Raw genomic sequence first — 16,349 nt, 5'->3', positions numbered from 1 at the left:
AACATTCCTTAGATGTGGTCTACCTGAAAAGAATAACTGAATACAGGTTAGGGCTAAAATCAATTTTTCTCACATTTTACCAGGATATTTTGAAATTGCAAACATGAAACTATAGTATTATTGTAATTATTTACCTGTACAGTGAAGCCCACCATCTCTTAGCAAGAGTTTGCTTGTCTCCCTGATTAGATCTGCCATTTTTATGATCAGCAACAGGGACCATCAACCATCTGGTGATCTACAGCCAAAGGCGAGGAAATAAGGTGGGGTCTGCCATCAATGCAGGATGTACAGACACCACATCAGGGAGAGTAGGGAACTAGAATGGAGACACACACATAACTCACATCATCCCAGGCAAGCCCAGCTCCTGGATTTGGCTTAAATGGGCTTCTGGGCAGAGAGTAAGTATGTGGGTGGGGACACCAGCTGGGAGCCCTCAGGGCAATCACAGCCTACAGGTGCCTACAGGGTCCTGGTACTTACATAAGCATATGCATAGATGTGTAGCAGGTTGGTTAGAGTCAATAAAGACAGGATTGTGTTCTGGATGTATTGGTTTTGCATTAGCTCAGAGGGGTTTATGTGCTCCATAAATCAGGAAGAAAAAAAACCACTTTGCTCTCTCAGCTGACTGTTTTTCATTTGTTTTTTCTCTGAGAAAGACAAGCCACTGTGCAAACACACCTGCAGCAATAGGCAGGTTTCTTAGAGCACTGGGGCTCTTGAGAAGATTGACAGCCTTATTCCCACTGAAGGCAATGGCAGTTTTACAATTTAGGAAAGAAAGTCAGGAAAGCATCTGAAAGCCTTCTGAAGCTGATCTCCCTAACATTCCTAGAGTGCACTGGTTGTTCAAACAGCACCATCTCAGATAACTGTGAGTCATCCTGGGGATATTCATAGCATCATAGAATGATTTAGGTTTGAAAAGACCTCTAAGATCAACAAATCTGACTGCTAACCCAGCACTGCCAAGTTCGCCACAAAACTGTGTCCCCAAGTGCCACATCGGCCCTGAATCTCCTTTTCTCCAGGCTAAACACCCCCAGCTTTCTCAGCCACTTCTCATTGGCCTTGTGTTCCAGAGCCTTTACCAGTTCTGTTGCTCTTCTCTGGGCCCACTCCAGCAACTTCAATGTCTTTCTTACAGTGAGTGGCCCAAAACAATGTAAGATTTGAGGTGCAGTCTCATCAGTGCTGAGTACAAGGGGATGGTCACTGCACAAGTCCTGTTGGCCATGCTATTCATGGTGCAAGCCAGGACACCATTGGTCTTCCTGGCCAGGTGAGCACACTGCTGGCTCCTGTTCAGATGGCTGTCAAGCAGCATCCCCAGGTCCTTTTCCATGGCGCAGCTTTCCAGCCACTCTTCCCCAAGCCTGAAGCATTGGAGTTTTTGTGACCCAAGTACAGGACCCAGCAATTCCCCTTGTACTATGACCTCAGCCAAAAGCAGCTCCTTCAGGCAGAGGTCAGTCCTGGAGCCTCTTCCCTCCACAGGACTGGGCAGCCCCACTACCCCAGCTCAGAGCCAGCCCCAAGCCTCACAGCCAGGAGGTGGCTGCTCTTGGGGCCTGGCACTTCCATTAAAGAAACCATAGAAGAAAGTATCTCTCTCTGCCATCAGAGCAGTTCTGGAATTCAGTCTCAAACACCTAAAGTACCTTTGGGGACAAATTCCTGAATTTTTTTAATCTTTGTTTTACCTGTTCTAAGCATGAGTCTGGAACAATTACTGCCTTTGTGGTTTGTTTGGGTTTTTTATAATGTCTCCTTCTCTTTCCTATTTCCTCTAAACAAGTACTATGCAATAAATGTTATCATTTGCCAATTAATGCAATTTAGGAAATTCTTTTGAAACAGTTCCCTGGAGATTCTTCGTAGGCCACTCCACTCAGAATGGAAGTGTCAAGAGACAGAGTTAGAGGAGGAAAGGAATGAGCAGGAACAATGTCTGATTCACACTCAATATCTAGTTAAGTAAAGAGATTCTTAAGCTGCCTCAATTCACTTGCAAAATACTATAGGAAACAAGTAGTCCTATGACACTTAGGACATAACTAAACAATTTCTTTCTCTTAAATCTCATAGTTCCTTCCTTCCAGCAAATGTATAGATATGCTACTTAAGAAACACGGAATATAGAGCTGCTGACTCCTTCAAAGTCTGTGCCCTTCAGTAAGTCAGTGCAAACTCGAGATTTATTCACACAGAGGTTCTCAGATAAGCTCACTGCAAGGTAAAACCAAGGCTGGATGAATTGTGCTCAGTCTCTTTACCTTGCACTGCTCTGTTCCTTTTTAAGCAGTGGCTGTGTGGTAGTTAGAAAAGGAAAGCAATGACTCCGAGCAGCCTGGTCTGTGTAAAGCATCCCTGCTCATTGCCGGGGGTTGGAAGAAATTACCTTTAAATATCCCTTCCAAGCCAAACTATTCCATGATTCCGCGACTAAAAGCACCCCGGAGCTGCGGGCGGGTGCCCGAGCTGCTCAGATAGCTGAGAGTTTGCTGCCACCGCGTGGTCACCTCGGGATTGCCCACGATTTTCTCTGCCCGGGAGCCCCATCGCTGGACACCAGGGAAAAGGGTCCCTCTTCTGAGGCAGAGAAAGGAGGTCTGCCTGCAAAACTGCCCCTCAAATGGACGTGCCCTCGACCAAACCCTAATCTGCACCCTAATGCTAACCAGCCAAGCCCAACTGAGTTTGATGCACATTTGGTGAGCAGGAGTGGCAGCTCACGTTGGGTGGAGGCTCACCAGTTCCATCCAGGAGATGCTCTGTGGTGGTTTCTGATTGCTCTGTGCTAGTCCTCCAGTGTAACCCTTTACAGCTGAACAAACAGAGCTCAGGACAGAAAAATCTTCTTTGAAAGCAGCAGTTTCAAGCAGGTCTGTTCAATTTCCTCCCATGGGGTTGACAGTTGATGATAATGATTAAAAATGTTTAATATTCAAACTGTTCTACCACAGTCTTTTGGTTTCTAAGTATCACCGACACAAACAGCCTGCTATGTCTATCTCCACAAGAGCATGTACCAGCAGTGGAAATGCATCTGGAATTTGTTATACTGAGTGTGGCCAGAGGGACAAGCACACAGTTAGCAGGGCGTTTTTACGGTTTCCTCTGGAGACTTACTGGAGCTAAGTTGGAGAGATATTACAACTGTTTCCAGAAATCCTAAAGCACTTCTCTTCCTAAAACTATCCTATAGCATCCATCATGAAGCACAGACCCATTTGGCCCAGTGCAGGAATACGTAACATCCCAGTACAGCCCAGTGTGCTGGCAAATGAATCTGACTATCAGCCAGTAAACCCTGAGCTCACTGAGTGTGAACTACAATAATTTCTTTTTAAGCTGTTTCAGAAGAGGACATTGTTGTTTCACACAGTCCCAGCAGTCAAGGAACAAATCATTCAGAATTGAAATTATAATGTCCCTGTGACTTGGTGACCAGGGTGCTTTCTAGGAGCCCTGTAAAATTAGTGGGTCTAAACAGTAAATACAGCTAAGGTTTTCAGTAAGTGTGATTATTTCAGGCAAGGTTGACTCACAGGAGTGAGATTTTTGTGTCAGTCCATTTCCTGGCAGAAAGGCACTCACATTGAAAACATAGCCATCACAGCCATCACCATCATTGTCAGTCAGAGGAGGAACAAAGACTAATTAATTGAATAAAGGCCAAATTATTCACTCCTATCATAAGCATGCCATTGGCAAGAATCCCAAATGTATCCAGCGGTAACTTCACCTAGTGTCTTGGATATTGCAGTTGTCTCTAGGGTAGTGCGTTCTCTTATTTTCAAGGACTTCAAGCAATTGTCATTCTGTACACTCTCTTTCATACACATTTGAGCTACCTAACACAGTAGAGTGTCCTCTACTCTCATTCCCCTTTATATTGCTGAATTACAAAGAGAATGTCTCTGGAGAAGATGTGAATAGGGAAACTACTACTCCTTGACTTCATTGCTCTGTTAGACTCCCTGTACAAATTTTAATAGTCTCAGGAATCTGCTTTTCTTGCAGCTTCTTGCTTTCTTTTTTTTTTTAATTTCTAAATTCCTCTGAATCTTTCTCTCTCTGTTATTGAAAGAAATTCAGTGAGAGCTATTTCTATAAACTCCACCTCCATGTAGTCTGCTAAGAAGGGCATGTGTTGTGAGTAATTTGCCTACATTAATATGAAAAAAAACCTGACATAACTGACTTGCATCCATGACAAAGCTTATTATTCTCTTTCTCTTCGAAATGTGGAACAGAGGCAACTGCTTCATGTTCTGATACAAAGAGTAAAAATCAGTAACATACTCCATCTAGCACTTAAAGGTATGATTAAAATAACTTTTTAAGAAGAAATCAAAAGTTGACTTACAGAATACAGATCAGACTCAGTTTTACCCAAATTAATAAACATTGTATATCCTTATAAGCCAGTTTCAACTAAAAGGTAATGACCTTAGGCTCAGAAACACTAGTATGACAGGCAGTAAGATCTAATGGACTGCACATGGGCTAGAAAGATATAATTCCAGAATTATATTTCCAGCTCCAAAAGATCTTTCAATCTTCTACTGATTTCCAAACATTATCTCTGTACAATGAGGAGAATAATGTTAAGCTAGGATTGTGAGGAGAAAGCAATACAAATTTAATTCTTCATTATGTACTAGAATACACCAGAAAAGCACAGAAATCCCCCAACAGCCAGCAAACTTGCTGTTCAAAGACATCACGTTGTACAGAAAAACATGTGCTTCATACATTTCAATGTACTTTGCATTTAGCTAATAAATCAAGCACAAACTTTTGATCAAGCATAAAATTTTGATCGCACTTGTTCAAGTCCTTTGGTTTCTGATCTTCCCCTGCTACAGGTCCTCTAGGTTCTGTCATCTATGTCTGGACCTGCTTTCTGTCTCTTTCTAGCCTCTCCCCATCATTCTGTCTCAGAGAGGAATTAATGTGTTCCTCCATTCCTCTTCTATCTCGTGTGATGCAATAATTCCATCTGCCCAAATTCGCTCTCATTTTCCTTTGCCTGTCAGATGACCTGTGTGACCCATTTCTTTCAATTCCCACATCCCAACTCAAATTTGCACATGTGCCTGCTGTACACTCAGCTGGGAGAATGAGCAGGGACTTCATGGTTTCCCAGTGTCTTCCTCATCTTCCAGTCTCAGCACAGCTCTGGCCTTTACTTTCCACTCAAGAGAGGAGTCATTCTGTCCACTGATATTTCAATAGACAAAGCTGAGTCAAGACTTATCATTGCAATTAGTTAATTGATGTATCTAGGTAACTTTTAATGTGTAAGCAAGGGATGGCTAAAGGGCAGTGCTGGGACAAGCCTGTCTCCAGAGGCTAGTTTTGGTGCATTGCTCCAGAAACGCCGCAGTATTTCTCTTTATCCAGCCTGGGTTGGATGTATATTGAGCTTTATTAGATCAGGACTAGCAAAGTGCAAGCTCAGCTGTGCTACTCTGGCCTCCTGCACACATCTAAGAACTTTAGGGTGGTCACGAAGTTTAGAGAATTTGGCTGGTCCCAACAGAAACAATTATGGAGGTGACTGAACTTGCTGGTTCTGCTATCCAAACGTTATCCAGTTTTCTCAAGAGACAAGAGTATTCCCACCCCTGATATAAGAAATCCCTGAGCATTTCTAAGTGATTCAAGACATCATTAAAAAAAAATTCACATTAAATACAGGTAGATGATACTAAGTTGCATGTAAGCCTCCCTAGGACAGACACTATTCTTGGAAAAAAAGTCTCAAGGAAAAAAATCAAAATTGTAGATCTCCTTTTAAAAATACTTAGAAGATAGACTTATTATTTTCTGACATCCTTTCAGACCTTATTGTATACAAATATTCGATATCAAGCTCAATGTCAACAATCCATCTCTTTCCTTATTTCTCTTTTTCTTTCTTTCTTTCTTTTTCTTTCTTTCTTTCTTTCTTTCTTTCTTTCTTTCTTTCTTTCTTTCTTTCTTTCTTTCTTTCTTTCTTTCTTTCTTTCTTTCTTTCTTTCTTTCTTTCTTTCTTTCTTTCTTTCTTTCTTCTTTCTTTCCTTCCTTCCTTCCTTCCTTCCTTCCTTCCTTCCTTCCTTCCTTCCTTCCTTCCTTCCTTCCTTCCTTCCTTCCTTCCTTCCTTCCTTCCTTCCTTCCTTCCTTCCTTCCTTCCTTCCTTCCTTCCTTCCTTCCTTCCTTCCTTCCTTCCTTCCTTCCTTCCTTCCTTCCTTCCTTCCTTCCTTCCTTCCTTCCTTCCTTCCTTCCTTCCTTCCTTCCTTCCTTCCTTCCTTCCTTCCTTCCTTCCTTCCTTCCTTCCTTCCTTCCTTCCTTCCTTCCTTCCTTCCTTCCTTCCTCTCCTTTCCTCCCATCTTTCCTCTTGCATCAAACTGACAACATTATGAGAACTGATTTTTAAAGAAGCTCCTAGGATACATTTTATATCTTGTTTCAGTCCAGAGAACGCTTGATGGCATTCTGAACTCCAGGGAACAGTGCATTAGGCATGAAACAATTAATGGCTGCTTAGAGCAGTAACATTTAACACCAAAATTCTGACAGTGACAAAAAATGGAAACTAAAAAATTATATTAACTACCACAGGGATGTCCAGCTATTTAACATCTGATCTGCTTTACAGCACTCCAGGAGAACTACAAGACCCACACTAAAAATATTCATCTCCTTTTCAATTATAGTTCCTTTTTTTTTCCATTTCTTGTGCTTTCTGTGAACATAGGTCTTTTCCCAATCCTTCTCATTACTATTTTATTTCACTTCATTCCTATTGCATTTTGCCAGAGACCTTGGGTTGCAATAGCCTTATATGTCACCAGTTGGATATTCCTGTATATTAGCTGTCATATTAAAATTATTGCACCTCCTCCACAGAGGTACTGACTATAACCAATTGATATTGACATATTTCTTTACAGTTCAATAACTCCAGGTAGAAAACTTGCTTTCTACCAAGTTAAAATTAATCATCATTGTTACAACATTTCGAGTGCTGTCTACTGTCCAAGCAGAAACTAGTACATGTTTTGCTTAGGTTATAAAACTGCCTTCATTGTAGTTCTTACCGTCACTGCAGCTACCGTCAGAAATTCAGCAGGAGCCTGTCTTCTCAGGAGAAAAAAGGGAACTAAAGGTATATTCCTAAAATGTGATATATACAGAATTATTTCTATTCTCAGATTTACTAATCTATGGTGATTAAACTAAAGAGCTTATATGACCATTATAAAAGTATGCAGAAGGAAGAAATACTTTCACTATGCTCTTAGCTGTGATAAATGCTAATTCCAGCTTCAATTTCCTGTTTTCTGAGTGTTATCTAGTGAGTCTGGGCCAACATTACTACAGAATCCAAATCTTGAGGATAGTTACTCTCTGCACATTGTATGATACAGGGAAGTTTGACTGTGTCCAGATGAAGAGGAGAAGCCCTGAGAGATTTGCCCAAACTCACAGTGGTACTTAAGGATCAAAATGTCTTTCTGTTCCAGGTGAAATGTAACATATATTGAAAACGAAAGCAGATAAGAATATTTATAAATTAAGTTGCACACAGCGCCTGTGACAGAAAGAGGATGTAGTTTAGGTATTTCAACTACTATGAAGCCCGTTAGTCCATTTTTACCACTACCACAGAAGCTGAAGTGGTATATTTTCACAAGCCATTGACCAAAGACACCCAGGGAAAAGCAGAGAGATTAGGAGTTTTACATGTCCCTAAAAGCACTAATAATTTCCATTCTTCAGTATACTCCACTATATCAGCTGAATTTGAAACATTGCTTCTCTTCAAAATATATACTTTTATAAAGCAAGGTTAGTGCATTCCAAAGTTTGGGCTGTTTTCTGCTGTAATATTATGCATACTTCATGACTCAACCCAAAAAAATACAGCCAAAGCTAGATTTTTCTTTTTTCATATAGTCAAATCTAGTGGTTATGTATTATTTACATAAATTAGGAGATGAAAATGGAAAAAAAGGGGGAGGTGAAAAATTATCAACTCATTATACATTCTTTTCATTTTCTGATACAGCAACATCTATTTTTCACATCAGAATAAGAGGAGAGTAAGTCAGACCAAATCCTATGGGGGGGGTGGGGGGGGCAGGATGGTGTTTAGAAACCTTTTCTCAGAAATCATCCAAGTAGAAATGCTCCATACAGGCCTCAAAATGCCTTCTCTCCCAATTATGTTCAGATTTGGTCCCAGCTTGTTTTTAATAGAAAACCAGTATATAGCTGAAAATGTAAATATATTCAAATGCAGTTATTTCTAAAAATATTAAATTAAATCTTTAGTTCTAAACTAAACGATATTTCACCTAGCTGGAAAGTAGCTTGGCAGAAAAAGACCTGGTGGTCCTGATGGACCAGCTGCCTTCACAGTAAAGACCAAAAGCATCATGGGCTGCACTAGGAGGAGCAGCAGCAGTGCTCGTGGGAGATCATCCCTCCCCCTACTCAGCACTGGTGACACATACCTGCAGAGCTGTGCTCAGTTCTGGGCTCCTCAGTACATGAGAAACATGGATACAGTGCAGTAAGGTCAGTGCAGGGCCACAAAGATGATGAAGGAACTGGAGCATCTGACATACAAGGAGAGGATGAGAGAGCTGGGACTGTTCAGCCTGGAGCAGACAAGGCTCCAGGGGGTGTTATCCAGGTGTGTAAAAAATACCTGATGGGGGAATGAAGAAGACAGAACCCAGCTCTTCCCAGTAGTGTCGAGTGAAAGGATAAGAGGCAATGGGCACAAATTTAAATACAAGAAATTTTATTTAAATAAAAGAAACTTCTTGCAGTGACAGTGACCAAGCACTGGCACAGACTGCCTGGAGAGGTTGTGAAGTTTCCATACTGGGAGATGCTCAAAACAGGACTTGGCCCTGAGCAACCTGCTGTAGCTGGCCCTGCTTTCAGCAGTGGGTCTGGACTAGGTGTCTCCAGAGGCACCTTCCAGTCTCAGCCATTCTTATGATTCTGCCTGGAGCATTTGACTCTCACAAACATGTTGCACCACTGCAGAAACAGCCTTCAAAATAAACACTCTACCAGCATTTCCAAGTTTTGTTTATCAGGCCATAAGTCCAAACTTAGGAGACTACATACAAAGCTTTTTTAATCCAGAATCTGGACCCTTATATCTCTTGATCATTAAAGATGAAAGGAACATTTAAAAGGAAAGCATTATGTTTTAATACACTGGTCAATTTGCCCACTTCATAGTTTAGCAACACAGTCAGATATATTTTCCTTTTATGTTTGCAGCTACCATAACAAAGCAGTAATTAACAATAAGTAGTCTCTGATCAGCTCAGCGGGGCATGTGATAAAAAGAGATGATTCCAATCAAGTACATAAAAATGAAACCCATATAAACAAAATTCAAATAGACAAGTATTAAAGTTGGGCTGTATTCATTTTAAATAAATCTGAATTCCCTACAGGGCACACTACTACTGCACTTAGACTTGTTAAAATTATCCATAATCAAAACACCTAAAATAACTATTGTCACAAAGCTTTCATGGTTTAAAGGTTACCTGCAGCACATGATTAAATTGCAGTAGGCTGAAGTAAGGGACAAGATCTTTTCATCATTTCAGTTTATTTTTCTGTGTGACATTATCATCTCTCTTTTCATGGTGGGTACACTACAGTTTGCACCCAACACTCCTGGGGCCATGATCTCTGCTGTCAGAGGGAAAGGGAGGTATCTCTGTCACAGCATTAATCACAATTATGTAGCAAACCTGGGTGAGTTTACTTAGACTGTGCTTCAGGTCCACAATAATCCAGCACTACCTTATCTTTCTATATTCCAACCTGAATCACAATTAACTGAAAAAATACTGTCTCCAGAAGCCTGCTGGATGATTTCCTCTGAATTCACAACCCTGCTGCTAACTCTCTCCTGGAGTCTGAATTCTTTGAATCAATTTCTTTTTGCACATAATGTGTAGAGAGTATTGTTGAATTTTACATTCTACCTTTTATATAGCATGCAATCCACATCCTCATTCATTGTACTGCCACAGTTAATTATCATAAGCTAAGAGGTTTGTTGGTGTTTTTCCCGACATCAGACTCCCATACTCTGTCTTGCTTGCATGCTTTCCCATTTTCCCTTTGGTAATATATTATTTTACTATTCATTAATCTATTTTGCACTGCATTGTTCTGTATGAGCTTAGCTTCTGAGGTAGTCTTAATCATTTTCTGACTGTATTTTTCACATCAGCCTCTTTAACTTTCTATTCAGAAAAGAGAGTAAACGCAAAAATTATGCAGCTCGATTTCAGCATTCAGATCATTTGTAAAAATAATGAGAGTTTAGGGTACAGCTAAGCCTCATGATAGCCCATTAGTAAGCTCTTTCCAGAATGAAATTTACTTACAGTGGAACTACTTTTTACGTAATTTATTTTAAATCCAGTGAGTTACTTCGCCTCCACTTACACAGGTCAAAGGCTAACACTGACAATCTCAAAAAGAACCCTGGTAAAGTCTTTTAATGAACTAACCCACCAACACAGATATCCAGCTTCACTCATATCTGCACTATCAATCAAGCCACTACTTGGCTGAGATGCTGGCTGATGCCAGAAGGAAAAGCTGAAGTGCTTTACTTGTCCTTTGCAAGGGAAAACCTAAACCAGCATTAATATGTTAGCTTTAGGTACAGTTTAATTTCCTGTTCTCTTTCTTCCCCTTTCTCATCCTCAGCCCAAGACCCAGATTTGTTTCTTATATATGCTTTTTTTTTTCTCTCAGAAGATGCCTTATTTGTTTTCCTAAGTTTCTACCTGTGAGGAGGAACGTACATAAACCTATGATATTTGAGACAACTTACGACAAGGAAAAAGGCAGAACTATATTTAGAGTGGGTAACGAAGGGGAGCTCAACATGCAGTTAAGTCATCAAGAGCAGAGTTCTAGCTTGTTAGAAAGCCTTTCCTTTGGATATATGTTTTCAAATAATTTCTGTGTTACACACATATAAAAATCTATTCTAATGAAGTTTAACCACCATGTCTCCTATTCAAGAACAGAAACTTCTTCACTACACAAAGAATAGATCTTTTATTTATTTTATTTATTCTTTTATCCTAAAAGAATTACTGATGTAAATGCTAGAGTGAATAAAGTTTCTATGTATCAAATGAGCAATTCTCAATGCTGAGAAAGGATTACAGTACACACCAAGGTAGCAATACAGAAAATCATTGTTGGTGCCCTTTTTTCAAAACATGCACAGCAGAAGTTAAACACTTGCAAAGCACAAAGTTGCATTAGTACCACCAAAGCCAAATGAGTTTGTGAGGGCTATACGTCGTTTTTCCGTTTTCCACTCCTGAGCAGTTAACGGAACATAATTGAGATCAAACTCTGCCTCTGTTTTCTCTAAGTTTAGAGTAGGTGGCAAAATTCCATGGTAACAGGACAGTACAGTAAAAGCTGCTTCAATAGCTCCTGCAGCCCCCAAGAGATGTCCTGTCGCTCCCTTTGTTGAGGAAACTGCAATATTACGTGAATGCTCTTTAAAAAGTCTCTTGATTGCTTGATTCTCAGCAGCATCTCCTAGAGGTGTAGAAGTTGCATGTGCATTGACATATGTTATGTCTTCAGGTTTGATCCCAGAATCTTTGATTGCTGCAAACATACACCTAAGGGAAGAGACAAAACAGAATGCTGATTTTCCCACTATATTTTTGTCACAGGCACAAACCAAAAGAAAAACTACAGGATGTTTTTAAAAAAAAGATAGCACAGGCTTCTGGACAAACTGAAATGTCTCTAGGACAGCCTTCTACCCCTAGAAGCATCCAGCTTAGCTTACATTGGAGGCCACTGACACTCACTAGACAGTGAGCCAACATTCAGGCAAAAAAAAAGATTACTGATCAATCATGAGATACATTAATTTAGTTAAATAGGTCATCTGCAATGAACATATTTACTTAAGAAGATACTAGATTACTTGTGCAGGACAATCTTTGCCTGTACTCTCCTGAGTCCAGCTTTGCCTCTCCCTTCCTGCTGACTTATTCCAACATATTTATTAGCCTCCTGCTGAAGTAGTTAGTAGAAGATGACAAAAATATATTCCTCTGATTCTTTTTTATGTGGCAAATAAAATTCCTACAGAAGAGTAGGAGAAGCACATACACTTCTGATTTAATCCATATACCACAGCAGTAACGAAATATTGGCTTGAAGACAGTATTAAAATGTATTATCTCATCTCAAGGGTGGAAAAACTCAACATTTTGGAGATACCAAGATTAACTTTCAACTGCTTCTTCTGTGAATTTAATTTATATGCTACTGCAATCATAAAATATACAAAAATTCTGTTACAATATATGCCATATCATCTCCAGGGTAAGCAAGTCCGAAAATATGAGATAAGACACTCCTGATTACTCATCTCCTACATAAGTCTGCAGAACAAGTAAATATGAATCAAATAGCATAGGGGGAAACATCGTATATTACACTTCTGGAAAAATCTGTTAAACCGATAAAGATGCAAACCAATACCAACAATACCAGGCAGAAGTTTGATCTATTTGTGCAGTGATATATTGAATTTTGATCTTAAATATTCACATACATTTGGGAGAAGGCAAACTAAACCTTCACTAAAGATTCCAATGTCAGCAACAGTACTCAGCCTACACAAAGCTCACCAACTTACACATCTGATTTAGCTGACAATTTAATTAGGTTGAGGATAATGATTAGATGAAAATCATCTATTTGTGAACTGTTTCTGATGAGATAAACATTTATGAAGCTCTACCACCTCCCTAAGCAGTACTAAAGTGTATTTCTGCTTTGACCCTCCACCAACACTCTTAGCTGCATCAGAATGAAGTACTGAATATCCTAACAAAATAGATCCTCCAAGTGCTCTACAGCATTAATCACCTGAGACTCTGTGCAACAAATAATATGCTTTTGCAGGGGGGAGTCTCTCTTCTCCATGGACAAATGGTGAAGGAGAACCTGAAAAGGTTCTACTGCACCAAAAAAAAAACTTAAAAAAGAGGTTTCCATTGAAACTCATTTGTGTGAACAGCTGTATGCACCAAAGGCAAAATGTTTTCACATGAGAAAGTCTTTGTAACTCTATGATAAAAGGCTGATTTTAGCAGGAACAGGCCTTCACCTTGCTAGTAAAAAAAAAAAGTGTTGGGGAACAATAGTACCCCAAGCTCTTTTCTTTTTCAGATTTTCAAGGTTTTGTAATATTAATTCAAGATAGAATAGCCTTTCTCTACGAAAAGCATACAGTAACAGAAACAAATGTATCCACTATAATTAACATATGAAGAAACCATTATAATCAACATGGAGTTCTTACCTGAATGCACCATCTCCCTCTGGATTAGGTGCTGTTATGTGGCAAGCATCACCAGACAGTCCATAACCTAAAATTTCTGCATAGATCCTGGCACCTCTTTGTATGGCATGTCCATACTCTTCCAAGACCAGCACAGCAGCACCCTCTCCCATTACAAACCCTTCTCTCTGAGAATCAAATGGTCGACAGGCTGTTTTAGGACTTGAGTTAAAACTCGTGCTGAGGGCCCGAGCTCTTGCAAATCCAGCTAAGGACAAAGGACTAATGCAAGCCTCAGTCCCTCCAGCCAACATGACATCAGCATCACCAGCAGCAATAAACCTAAAGGAGTCTCCAACTGCATGTGCGCCTGTGGTACAAGCGGTTGACACAGCGTGATTCGGCCCTTTCAGCTGATATTTAATGCTGATATGTCCTGCTGCCATATTGACTAAAATCTTTGGGACAAAAAATGGGCTGACCTTATTGTAACCCTTCGTTTTAAATAAGGCAGCTGTATCAGAAATTTCTTCCAGTGGAACCATTCCCATCCCAATTGCCACACCAGCACTTAAGCGATCCTGTTCAGATTGGGGAGACCAGCTGGAGTCCTTCATTGCTAGCTCTGCTGCGCCGATGGCCATCACAGTGGCAGAACTCATAGATTTGATCTCTGACTTTGACACAAAGCTTTCTTCACTGAACTCACCCTCCTTGTTTCCCCTTGGCACACAAGCAGCCACTCTACAGGGGATGCCTGCATATTCTTCCCCATCTAGTGATCTAATTCCACTGCTTCCCTCAAGAAGGTGCTTCCACACAAACTGAGTTCCCACACCTAGAGGGGACACTAAGCCAATACCTGTAACAACTACTTTCCTTCGACATGCAGGCAGTGACTTGCTGAAAGCTCTTTTGTGCTTTTGTAAATGTAGATTTAAATTCAGACTCCGGAGATGAAGACTTGCAATCTTTAACAGATCCTGTGAGCACTGTGAGAACATGGTGGCAGTAATCACTTCAAGCACATTCCTGTAACTGGGAGGTGGGAAAGACACAAACACAATAAAACAGCCAATGTGTAAAACATTCCAAGTACATCAAATTAATAATGCCTCTAGTGGGCTCATCTACTTTAAGCTGCTAATGAATATGAGCTTGCACTACTATGGAGATAGAGTATATAATATATATAACATATATCTTTACATGTTATATATAGTATTTATATATACTATATAAAAATATGTATTATATATAATACATATAACAGAGCTCTGCAGTCGTATCTATATATATAATACAATGTAAAACGTGTTCTATATATACATATTTCATAGCATATACAACAGAATGTATATTACCTATATCATTATACATATGTATGTATAATAATGTATAGTATGATAGATATGTGTGTGTGAATATGCACAGACTGCAGAGCTCTGTCAGCAGCGCGGCCCACATGCCCACGCCGTACTCGGTGCCAGGTGTCTGGCCCAAGCAACTCCCGATACCTGCTTTGCGGGAAAACCAGGCGCAGAGTAATTTCCCCCCAGGAACAAGCGCTACCGGACACCCCCGGGTGTTTAAGAGGCAATGTCTGCCTTTAGTGTTTTGACCAGGAGTCACACGCTGGCTCCACAGCACTTCCCGGTGCCGCCATCGCTGCCCCGCCCCGCTCTCCACGGCCCCCGTGGCCCTCCGCCCCAGCCGCGGAGGTGCCTCCTTCAGCAGCTCCCCCCCCGCTCTGCGATGGTTTGCTCTGCCTCGCTCTCCCGTTCCGACGGCGAGGGACCGCACCATTCGGCAGGCGGGGGGGCGAGGAGGAGGTGTGCGAGTACGCGCGGCCCTGCGCTGCCTCCTCCCGTCCCGCCCCGCCGCTGTAGGCGGGGCGAGCGCGGCGGCCTGAATAACCCAGAGACTGGGAAAACGCGGGGTAAAAATTGTCCTCTTGGACCGCGTGATTAAAACACGCAGGGGAGGGGCAAGAAAAACCCTACTGCTCCCACCCCAAACAAACACGCGGTCTCCGGTGAAGTAAATACGTAAGACCTTATCTCTCTGTACAACTGTTTGAATGGAGGTTGTAGGCACGTGGGGGTCCGTCTCCTCTCCGGGGTAACAAGTGACAGAACCGGAGGAAACGGCCTCAAGTTATGCCAGGGGGTGTTTAGATTGGATATTAGGGACACTTTCTCTACTGGAAGGGTTGCCAAGCATTGGAACAGGCTGCCCAGGGAACTGGTGGAGCCACTGTCCCTGGGGATGTTTGAAAGATGTGTAGACATGGCACTTGGGGACATGGTTTAGTGGTGAACTTGACAGCACTGGAAGTGATACTAAAGATCTTTTTCAATTGAAATGATTTCATGTAAGCATCCTCCTCACAGATTCTGAAGTACTAGTAGAGAAGATGGAGGTAAACAAAGACTAAATGATCACTGGCTTAGCAGACGCGTCTTGAAAATACGTTTACAAATACGCCAACAGCTCCAATGCACACAAGTAAAGTATTTGTGGCTGCTGCTTCCAGCTGCAAGAACTTTAGTGGATGATCTGAACTGAGACCATGCTGCTAGCTGTGCCTCAGATGACATCTGGGAACAACAGTTTTCACTTAAGACAGTGGTATCTCACTCAAAATACATGAAGACGAAGAAGCTGCCATGACAAAGCAGTGTGTCAATGTCTCATCAAAAGAGACATGAATTAAATACATTGATTGGGAGTTGTTAGGTGATACCTTTATATAACTGTAGTGTACAGCAGTAAGAAAACTGATATCTATCTACACACAACACAACTTTGCTTATTAGCTGCAAACACAACTACTTACAATTACAAACTATAGCACAGGAATGAAGCATCTACTGCATTAAAAAGGGAAAAAAACCTCAGATGTCAAAAAGGAGGGAAACAGAATATTAAAGACAGAAAAAATAAACACTTATGTAGTTGTTTT

General features: G+C 41.0%; 1 protein-coding gene across 1 annotated transcript; it reads right to left on the bottom strand.

Annotated features, from left to right (window-relative positions):
* Nucleotides 1–8,860: 8,860 nt before the first annotated feature.
* Nucleotides 8,861–15,074, bottom strand: OXSM (3-oxoacyl-ACP synthase, mitochondrial). The gene is made up of 3 exons (XM_071561114.1): nucleotides 14,902–15,074; nucleotides 13,406–14,422; nucleotides 8,861–11,702 (listed from the first exon to the last, which is right to left on the bottom strand). Exons 2-3 carry the CDS (start codon nucleotides 14,386–14,388, stop codon nucleotides 11,300–11,302), a joined length of 1,386 nt encoding a protein of 461 aa, XP_071417215.1. The 5' UTR covers nucleotides 14,389–14,422; nucleotides 14,902–15,074; the 3' UTR covers nucleotides 8,861–11,299.
* Between the last annotated feature and the right edge of the window lie 1,275 nt (nucleotides 15,075–16,349).

Source organism: Pithys albifrons, chromosome 7 (genome assembly GCF_047495875.1).
Source record: "Pithys albifrons albifrons isolate INPA30051 chromosome 7, PitAlb_v1, whole genome shotgun sequence".
NCBI lineage: Eukaryota > Metazoa > Chordata > Aves > Passeriformes > Thamnophilidae > Pithys > Pithys albifrons.
Note: the sequence above shows the minus strand (reverse complement) of the source record. Positions and strands in the feature narration are given on the sequence as shown.

Coding starts and splice junctions, on each gene's coding strand:
- OXSM (XM_071561114.1), bottom strand. CDS start 14,388: ATGTTCTCACAGTGCTCACAGGATCTGTTAAAGATTGCAAGTCTTCAT. Junction 11,703..13,405: donor GAGGGAGATGGTGCATTCAG/GTAAGAACTCCA, acceptor CTCTTCCCTTAG/GTGTATGTTTGCAGCAATCA.